Consider the following 11,004-nt stretch of genomic DNA (forward strand, 5'->3'; position numbering starts at 1 on the left):
TCCCTTGCAGAGAACATAAGCAATACATCCATTTCCTCTCTTTTGGCATCCTCTGTCCCTGTTCAGCTGCTGCTGGGGGAACAGGCTGTTTGTGGGCATAAGCATACAGCTCCGTGTAGCATCCAAGCATACAGGGACAGTGCCCTACACAGACAAAAAAAAGAGGCCACATCCCTTCAGCTTTCCCTTCTTTCCAATGCTGAATTTGTCTCTTCTATTATTCTGCAGAGCCGTATGCCTGAAGAAATGTGGCATGCAGGCACAGCTTCCAAAGCTCATCTCTGCTGACAGACCAAGCCTAGTGACCCCATATCCTGGACGGAATCTTACCTCTGCTATTTTATTTGTGTCATCTCTCCCAGGCCAATCCGGCTCATAAACTTCCTGCAAACACTCTGTCAGCTTCTTGGAGGCCTCGTGCATAGCTAGGAAAGAAGAGGGAACTGCTTCAGAAAGTGAGAGATAGAGAGTTCCTCACGGTTTAATCCTCATTCTGAGGAATGGGGACACAGGAGGTGTTGAATGAGTTATAACTCAGCTCTTCTGTACAGAATGTCACACCCTTGATAATACAGAGATGGAAGGCAACCAGAGGGAGAAAGGAACCAAGGAGGCAGTCATATCTTTTGTGTTCATCCTCCCCTAGCAGAAGATACGAGAGTCTATCTGCTAAGACAGCACCCCTGTTTGGTATCAAAGCACAAGCCCATTCCATCCCAGCTAGTCCTGAAGGATTTGAAAGATCCCCCACCCAGACAAGGCTGATCCTTCCTACGAGTCACACTGAGGAAACACCAGGAAGAGGCCTCACTGCACAGATAAGCACTAGAGAGGAACTGATTCTCTGCTTATGCAGATCTTACCTTTTACAGAAGCCAAGTAAGTTCGAAGGTCCTTCTGCAGCCTTGTGCCTTCAGACTGTGAACATAAGACCACCATCAGTTTTTCTCCCATATAAAGAAAATATAAGAAAGAGTTGTTGAGCATTTCTAAATTGAAAAAAAAAAAAAAAAAGAGGTCTTGCGGATGGGCTACGTGCCAGCCCCATGACCACACAAAACATAAACATTAACAGGGAAACAACACAGCCCTCTGACTTGGTAAGTAAGTCCATGGATGGTGACTTGCGAGTTGTTGAGCATTTCTAAATTGAAAAAAAAAAAAAAAAAAGAGGTCTTGCGGATGGGCTACGTGCCAGCCCCATGACCACACAAAACATAAACATTAACAGGGAAACAACACAGCCTTGGTAAGTAAGTCCATGGATGGTGACTTGCAAACATGTTTGGCTAACAATGCCCACCAAGGCACCCAGTAACTTGATGTGGGTAAAGCTGTGGTTTGCTCTTCCTAGCCACGCCAGCTTTAGTGTTTTGATTTTGTACAAGCCACTAGAGAGGGTTCCAAGGGCAATAATTAGCTTATAGGGCTGGTGGTTCTGTGCAACAAATATAACTGAAGGGAATCTGTAGGATATAGAAGACAGATGTAATTGATTTATTTGTTTAGGAGCAGTTTAGCTCATCACATTTTCCTGCCACGCTGCAAACCAAAACTCTAGTGCAAATTGAATACAAGAGAACTCTGACCTGCCCAGACATCCTGTACTAATTGTCCTGTTCAGCAGAGCTTGCAAACACAGAATTAATCACTTTTTCTGTAGCTTCACTGTGGAGGTGGCCTGTCAGCAGCAGATCTCACTCACAAGGAAACAGAAGATTAAAACCAGAAGCTGGGCTGAGTTTTCCCGGTTTGTGCCTTTGGGTGACACAGGTGAGTGCAGTACAAGATACCACATTACAAAGGGTCACGGGGATTTTTACAGCACAGTTGGCTCAGACATGCACATACATATACGACTGCTCTCCTGCGCTAGGATAAGCATATTCAGGCCCACCTCTCCTCTGCCTCACCACAGGTCACTGACTGCTGCAAAGCAGACAGAGAAATACTCACAAGTCCAGATGGTGACATTATACAAACAAAAATGAAAGGAAGAGAAGTGCAAGGCAACAAGGCTTGAGAAGCTGACCAACACGACCACAGAGCGTGTCAAAGCAAGGGAAGGAGCAAACTCTGAGGACACCCGTGCAGACAGCCTCCAGAGTAGGCAAGAAGTTCGAGAGAAAAAGATCTCTGTTATAAAAGGGCTTCTCTTACCCTGTGAATCTTTTCTCTTACCACTGGATCCTCACTATCCCCCAAATTAGTTGCAAAAACAAGAATGCAGGAAAGCAACAACTGCACCTCACACCTTCCTCAGAACCTGCTACCATACCCCCTTTCCAAGTTTGCATCCTGTTGCAGGGGCCCCCAGCATAATGAATTTTGACAGCTGAAGACAACTCCAGAGACAAGGAGCTCACAGGATATCTCTGACAGCTGCCTCAGAGCTACTAGCTTCAAAAGCAGATGTTTCCCATCAGCCCTCCCCACCACTCAGGCACCTCTTGCCTCAATTGAGCTCATGCTATGATCCTTTGTGCTCTCAGTGCAGCTGCGCTCTCTAAGCAGAGGCTAAATCTGCCCAGCTGTTGAAGTGGTAATGCTAGCATAGCTTTGTGGAGAAATCCATCTGCTTCCAACACTGTGGCCCAATTTGTTTTCCTTGCCTTGAAAGTTCTGGATGAGTTCACATTTCTTCTTTTCCTACTGCCACCAACAAAGGAAACAAGGATGGGAAAGAGCTGGACACTTTATAAAAGAAGGTCAGACTCCTAGTTTAGAGAAACATTGGAAACTGACCCAAAGAGAATACAAGAGGAAAGGAATAATGGCCACATGTGCTGCAAAAGCCCTTGGAGTTCTTAAAACACAGAGCAAACAATCATACAATTTTTTGCTGGCTTATGGTGCATTTAGAAACCTGGGCTTTCCTAACCGTGCAATCAGAAACCACCAAAGATGAGGTGCAAGAGTAATTAGAGAGCACAAAGAGAGGACCATCGGGGAGGCTGACCTGACAAGCAGCAGCTAAATCAAGAAGTTAAATCAAGTAATACGTGTTTGCTGGCGCCCAACGCAGGAAGCCAGAAAGTCTTAGAGGAAAGCAATGCTGTCCACCTAGAACTGGTCCATCCTAGAAATCACAGACTGGAACTGGCAAGGTGACATGTCAGAACACAAGAGTAAGTGGAACGGAAGAAACTGTCATACAGAATCCCTCAGATGGATACCTTATTATCCTGCAGCTGTGTCATTTTTAAGAATGACTAAATTTGAACACACAACTTTGACGTTATCGGACACTATTGGCAGGGAAGGTCCTCTGCAGAACTTGCTTACCGCCCACTTGGGCACTGCAATGTCTAGATTTGTAATGCTCAACATTAGAGCATCTAAAAATCAGAAACCACCTCTAAAATTGCATCCACACTTGCATGAGTCCTACCACAGCGGCACATGACACAACTCAAACTCATAACCTCTTCAAGTGTCGATACCCAGTCCCAAAGTCATGGGGACAGAAGTATGACCTGAGAGGTACGCCAGCATCACAGGTAAACATCAAAGCAAGATTTTTAGATAGACCACCTGAAAAACCTGCAAGCCAGGGCCTGAATACTGGACCATGCAATCGCAGCAATGCACAACTGGCCTTCTGTGTTCTCCAGGCAGCCTGACCTCCACTTGTCTCACCACAATGTGCAGTCAGCCAATACGCACTGCTGCATCCTGCAACTGGAGCCGTCTTCCTCAGTCACCTCCTGCTGATGTTTAAAGTCAGAGTCACAGCTGAGCTGTAGGACTATGGCGTTACCTAAGCTTCTTAAAAGTACCAAGCCTGCCAGAGAGAGTGAGTAGACTTTACAGCCTGTAAGATCTGCAGGCGTAAAGATTTTCAGAGGGCCCCACGTTCAGAGTTTTGACATGAATCCCAGCTCTCCCTGGTCACCTGGGGTTCCCATCCAAGTCCTGCTTTGACATCTCCATTGCTTTATTTCTTGTCCACCGGTAAAGCAGTTCTCTCACTTGCTACAAGGGTTTATTTTTATTATTTTAAGCATGAATGCTTTTCCAAGAAATTTTGGCAGCTGCTTTCTCTCTGTGCATGGTGCACCTGTTTTTTTCCAAACAGGCTATAGCAAGGTGTCAAGTACAGCATAAACACCTCTCACAATGCAAAACAGACACTGTCAGATACTGTTTAGAACAGAAACTTTCAACACTCTTCAATGCACATTGAAGAGATGCTTCTGAAACTCAAAGGCAAAAAAAATAGGGAAGAGAGTTAAACTGGAATCTGGAAAATTAATCCACTTCCCAGTTATCAGAGTGAAAAGGTGTGCAGAGGGAAGCCACAGAGGTATGGTTGAATCTAAAGATGTTCAAAAATCTAATAGCACAGTAATTTTTAAATTGCAAGAACATAAAGAAGGAAGAAATTGTGTGTGTGTGTAAACTCAAAGGCAAAAAAAATAGGGAAGAGATCCACAAATGGAAAGTAAAACCAGGATAAAAATCAAAGATCTGGGCTGATTCTGAACCACATATTCATTTCTCATCCCTGCACTAACAAAATGACTTAAAACCTTCACACAGGGAGAACAACACTGGGTCTTGATGTGGAAGTGACCAAAATAAGTTGTTCTCCTCAAACACACAAGTGTTACCTTGTTTGAGCAGATATCACCATACTTGCACTCATGGTGTAGTTCAACCCTGTGAGCCTATAACACAACCAGGAGAAATACGAAGGACAGCATGAACAGGAAGGTTCATGTTTAAAAATAGAAGCGCTATGCTTGGGAGGCTGGAAGAGCTCTCTCTCTCCAAACACCTAATGAACCACCTATTACTTGCAGCTCTGTGAAAGCAGAGCACAAGTGTGGTTTGGTACCTTTTTGTGCTTTCCTGTTTTGTCGAGGGGTTGTTATTTACAATACCTTTCACTGAGCCCTAGGTAAGTGTGTGATTTTTCCAAAGAGCTGTTTCTTGGTAGCAGAGAGGTTTCCTAAAACATTTTTTCTTCCTATCATCAAAAGAAACTCTTTCATCCTTATTAGGCTGCAACCCCTTCTTTACATGGTTTTGCAGTTCCAGGAAGGATTTTTATTATCAGGAGGAATGTTCTACACCTGAGAGGGACAGGTACTGTTCCATTCCACATTAGATTAATATAGGGCTGGAAGAGCAGACTGTGGAATTACGGAGCAGGGAGAAGCACTGGAACAACAGCTGCAGACAAGGGCCACTCAGCAAAACTTCAGAGTTGTTAAGACACAAAGCATGAACAGCTACTGAAAAGCTCCCATCCTGGGGTATCGGGCAAGCTGTTAAACTTCTTTTGCTACAAAGGGCTGAAATGAAAACTGCTGGGTGTGAAGGGTTCTTGCCTGCAAAGAAAGTCTCTCTCTAAGCCACTGACTGTAGTGGTCCACAGCCAAACGTAGGTGTCAAGAGCAAAGATGAAGCCCATGCTGCCTGCCCTGTAGGCTGAGGCTGGGCAAACAGCACGAGGAACAGGCGGATATGGATGCAGTGTGTGCCAGCAGCAACGTGCCTCATGCATCTGGTGGGAAACGTAAATGAACCCAGAATTTCCACACCAGTGACAGCTCATGAAGGGTATCAAAACCCAGCGGCTTTGCCAGGGAGAAACACAAGACAGTGCCAGGTGTAAGGGCTGCCACCAGCCTCCCACTCACTGTCTCTCCAGTGAGTATTTCAAATGCAGGCGAAGAGAAGCCAAAGCCTAGCACAGCTCAGGCGGGGCTGTGTGGCACCTCTCCAGCAGGGCCCCTGCTCCCAGGTCTGCAACGACAATATCCTGGTGCCAGTGCCTGAACACAAGTGACACTGGGAAAGGGAAGGAGGGGAAGCCTTTGAATGAAGCTTCCGGGAAGTTAATTGCCAAGAATAATCTGTCATGAGGGAGTAATATGGGGGCCAGGTGTGCTGTTTGTCAAGCCTTCAGGAGACACAGGCGACCCTGTAGCCCTGCAGAAGCATGATTATGTCCAGCTCATTTGTCACCCAGTGAATCCATCTGTCTGGGCTAAAAAGCTCATACCAATCAGAGACCTCAGAGCGGTGCTCTTACATGAACCTGAACAGAGCTGGGAATTGCAATGCTTTCCCTTATGTCCACTCAACCACCATTTGAGAGAACAACAAGACACCCTGGATGAAAATAAGTATGTGATTTTTAGACCTGCTCTCCATTCGTCAACAGCCTACTCAGGGGAACACCTGTCAAAATGGCCCAACACAGTCATTAGAGTCAGAGGAGCCTCTAATCAAGCCGCAAACAAGGCCACTGACTGGTCACATCCCAGCCAGTTCCACAGGAGAGCTCTTCTGTCACAAGCCTGCAGCAAAAGATCAGCTTTCCTCCAGACTTACAAAGTCTGCTCCAGTGGGAAATGTAAGGAAAGGCCATAGAAATCTCACACAGAACTATACTACACACATAAAAATAAAACAAGTGTGTATATATGCACAGATAACCGAAGTTTTTTCCCTAGTCTGCTTTGCATAAGAACGCCTCAGCCCTGGATACCTTAAAAATCCAGCTAAGTCACGTTTATGGTTTGCCCTGTATAAAAACAGGCATTGTTTGCATTTTATTTTAGTAATAGGGAACCTGCGTGCAAAATCAAAACCAAGAGACCCCAAGCAGTAAATGCAGAGCAGCCTACAGCTCCTTTGATAAATTATTTGGAGAACTAGTTCAAGGCCTGTCCCTGCACACAGGAAAAGAAATTCAGCTGTAGAGGGTATGGAGGCAGAGCTGCTTCAACAGGCTTCTCAGTGCACCACTGGAACTCGTGGCTTTGGAAACTGAAAAGCCATCCCAGACAGCCTGATCGAGAAGTTTAGAATCTTTGGTATTTCTCCTTTAAAAAGGTTATTTCCTGACTGACAATACTCAAAAATGATACTGAAAAGTCACACTTGGCTATGTCACATAGTCATAAAGAAGCCAAACTGCATTCCTCTGTGTACATGAGAATACGATTGGTGGACGTGCGATAGAGATGTTACATGAACTTCTGGAGCAACAGCTACTATTGCTGCCAAGAGAATGAGCACTAGTCTCCAGGAATCTGCAGTCAGCTCCGGTTAGGCACAAGTCAAAGTCAGGCTGAAATATTTTCATTATATTCAGCTGTGGCAAATCTCTTCTCAGCTGGTTTTTTAATACTTAACCACATCTGCTGAGTCTTAACAGACATGATGCAGCTGCTGCCGCTAACAGCTCCAGAAAAAGGTCCCAAATATGTCAGGGCACAAAGGGGCTAAAGGTTTTCTCCAGCACCACCTGAGCTATGGTGTGGCACACATCTCCTGCCAGGAAACAGAAGCAACATTTCCCCTAACACCAAGCACCAGGGGTAATTGATGGTTTCCCCTCCTCTGGGTGGCCGAAAACTCCAGATAAAAATAAATAAATAAAACCCCAAAACACAGAAAACACCAAACACCGCACACCCTGTTCAAGATATAAACCTACTGCTGTTTAAGTAGGAGGGTGGGGGGAAATTGCTACACCGTTAAAATATTTTTATGTGCTAAAACACAGGGATAAGGCAGACACGAGAAAGAATCCTGACTCAGGCCTGACACAGTGATTGTGGAAGGACAGGGAGGAAGTCAGAGTTAGATCTCAGCCATGGAAGGATATTCCTTTTTCACCATTGGCTTTCTTTGTCTCTTTTGCCCTCTGTTGTGCTCAGGAAACTGAAACTTCCTTGTTCCCTTTTATTTTCTTTTTTTTAATTTCTAATCTGTTTCTCACCCTATCCATCTTTCGGAGGCACAATGTTGCTCTTATATCTCTGCTTCCAGCCCAGCATGAAAAATTACATTACAAAGCAGCTGCTAGCTGAAGAAAGTGTTCTGGTTAAGCTATTTCTTTTCTTAAACTTGGGTCTAGAACAAGTATTATTTTTCAGCTTACACTTCTGCTGACTCCATGATAGGGACATTGGAAGACACAGTGTAATTCTTCGTAAGTGAGCAGCTTACGAGTTGTGGGTCACTTCAACAGGCCTACAGAGTCATTTAATTTAACGGGCTTTATTGCAGCAGATGACTGGAAGCTAATCCTGAAACCCGGGGTGTAATTACATATCGCCAATTATCTTACCAGCTGTTTGTTGAAGTTCTGCACACACTGTTCAAACTGCTCATCTTTTGTTTCATCTGCTTTCCCAAGCTTCTGAAGGACCTGCAGAAAGAGAGGAGAAATACAGGAGACTTCAAACGTAGATATAGCAAAGCAGAGACAAAGACACAGGTGCAAGTTTTTGCTCATGAGGCTGAAAGAAGGAAAGATAAAAAGTCTCCCTTATTCTTGCACTCAATTTCTGGAATTTCTCCATACAGTCATAGCTTGAAAAAGGACTTGCAGACAAATCAGGATGAACTTAGACCTCTTATATTTTGTTATACCAAAGACTGAGGTTTGTCCTTCACTGTTCTACAGCTTTTTGCAGACAAGGCAATAGCAACCCCATTGTTTATCTCCTGGACCAGCACGAAACAAACCACATCCCTCATAGAACTGCACTTATCCTGACTTAATGCTAGTCCCTGGTCTGGAGAGGGTGGGGATTTTTGCTCCCAGAACAGCTGGACTGTCCTCAAACACAGAAAGCCATGCAGAGACCTCCTTAGAGAGAAGGTGGCTGAAGCAGTGAAAGTTCCACCTTCTTCCCACCTTTCATCACTAGGCGCCTGCTTGGCAGGAGCTGGCTGTTGAGAGCAACTGGGGACCTTAAACCACACATCTAGGTGACAAAGTGTCACATCTGATAGTGTCAGCAGCCAGTCCTGTTCCTCTCACTGCCTCCCTGCACAGCACAGCTCCCCAAAAAATCCTTATCAGACTACTTCCCTTATCACCTTTCTCTCTTTAATGATCTCTCCATGTGGCTAAGTGGATTGTTCCCAGGCTTGGAACAAAGCATTTCATTTTCTGGGCAGGAAGGCAGGTCCATCACAAGAAGGCTGGGCAAACTGCAGCTGTGGAGGGGGGCAGCAGTTATTTGTCATGTGCCAATTAGCAGGGAGACAAGAATGTAAACTATACTTGGTTCATCTCGATCACAGCATCTTTGTTAACTGAAAATAAAACCTGACCTTGGGGGGAGAAAAAAAAAAAAAAAGCCTCATCTTGCAGGGCCAGTAATAACAGAGAAAAGTCCACTTAGTTCTCAGTCACAGGAGGTTCTGGAGAGCTAGATGTGGGCTAGAAGGAGTGCTGAGGAACACCTTGAAAAGCAAGGGAGACCTGGCTGCCCAAGAGGCAGAAAGCACGGGAAATCTGAAGCCTCTTGCTCTGCTGAGCACAGCAAGCCTTTAGCCACAGATCTCAGCCTCCATGTTCAGCCCTTTTTGGGGAAAAAAAGGTCCAGATGAACCAACAGCTGCATGTTACTACCATCAGGTCCAGTAAGTGTCCCCAGAACAGCCACTCTGAAGGACAGACAGGTAGCCATGACAGCCACCCCAACCAGCTTCCTCCAGATCCCTTCACTACACACAGATCTTAGAGAATGTAAAGAGGGGTTTTCCCCTGCAGGGTCTGGATTGGACTTTCATGTTTGGTCCCCAAAATGGCATTAAGAAGGTCCATGCAACAGGATGTAGAATGCAATAGAATATTTTCAGTTGAAAGGGACCTAAAGAATCATCTAGTCCAACTACTAGTGAACCTAGTGGCCCACTCATCTTTTTACACTGCCAAGGTGGAGGACATTTGTGTTATGTCTAGTTGGCTAATCTCAGTTCACTCCTCCTCTATATAAGCACAAATATTCCCAGCCCACCCCTGACCACAATAACTGACTTTAGCACTAGACGTGATAAATCAGTGCAGTCATTCGACACCCAGCTCAAATCTCCTTATTTCAGCTGGGATTTAATGTCTAGGAGGGAATCACTGTTCTTCATTCTCCCTGTTTGACAGACTCTTTTCACATCCTGGAATCACTGAGGTATTCAAGTGTAAGCAAAATGAGGGGAAAAGACACGTAGCGATGAAGACTGCTCTCTTTGCAACCACAGGCTGAACAAAAAATTTCCAGAGTTAGAAGCACAACTTTCTACAGCTCAACTGACAGTAACAAACGCTGCAGCTAGAAGTGCCTAACACGCTTGGTAAACCTGTCCACACAGCAGGACATGGACAGCATGAACATTCCCTTTTTCCCCTCAAACCCTTGACGCATAAAAGCTTGTTGAAGAGCGCAAGAAGCAACGTTGGCTGGATAGGCAGAGTCCTGTGCACCAGCCACTGGCGCATCCTTTGCCCACCTACCCCACTGAAGAGGAGCGCATGACACAGCAATGCTGCTGCTGAGGCTACACATTCCTCTGCCGTGCCAGCAGAAGAGAAGGATTCGGTATGGCCTCATCTTTCTCATCAGATGATATGGTGAACCTCTTCCAGAAAGGATGCTGCTCAAAGGCCCTGTGTTGAGCTGTACTCTCCTACGCTACCAGATCTACAGAGCATGGATCTTCCACCTGCTGGGTGACTTCCTAGATGTCCAAAGAACTCACACACCAGTAACACCCATCACCAATAACAATAAAGTACACAAGCTGCAAATTCCAAAGCAGAATGATATTCCCAATGCGCAGATCAATAGAATTATTGAGGAAACAAAGGAGCTTTTTATGGGCAACGCATCTGTCTGGCTAGTCAGGAGACTTGATGCTTTCAGGCCTGGAGGGGAGGGAAACAGACTGTTTAACTGGGAGGAATCTGGAGCATGTCGCCAGGGTCAAAGGTTTCGAAGAGCCTCAGTGCTTCCTGGTGTAAAACACTGAGCAGCACCCACACGCAGCAGCCACAGGCCTGCTACCCACATGTCCAAGAAGTTAATCTGCAATTCCTCTGCACACTGGGGTCAAGCACACTGAGTCTGGGGTCATCCGCCAGCTAGGAAGATCTTGTTTCACTATGCTGAGATGCTCTGCACAAGTCCTGCAAAACACTGGGTACCAGAAAGGGCTCTAACTCACAGCCTGCCTCTATGGAAAAAATTCCTG

General features: G+C 45.5%; 1 protein-coding gene across 1 annotated transcript in view; it reads right to left on the bottom strand.

Moving 5' to 3' along the window:
- BIN1 (bridging integrator 1) overlaps positions 1–8,173 on the bottom strand; it is a gene marked incomplete at its 5' end in the record, with an annotated part of 53,791 nt that extends 45,618 nt beyond the window's left edge. The window contains 3 exons of the mRNA XM_010132868.1: positions 331–425; positions 864–918; positions 8,093–8,173. Coding sequence (XP_010131170.1) covers positions 331–425; positions 864–918; positions 8,093–8,173 — 231 coding nt within the window. The remainder of the gene's footprint in view (positions 1–330; positions 426–863; positions 919–8,092) is intronic.
- Between the last annotated feature and the right edge of the window lie 2,831 nt (positions 8,174–11,004).

Source organism: Buceros rhinoceros, unplaced genomic scaffold (assembly GCF_000710305.1).
Source record: "Buceros rhinoceros silvestris isolate BGI_N320 unplaced genomic scaffold, ASM71030v1 scaffold10353, whole genome shotgun sequence".
NCBI classification, from domain to species: Eukaryota; Metazoa; Chordata; class Aves; order Bucerotiformes; family Bucerotidae; genus Buceros; species Buceros rhinoceros.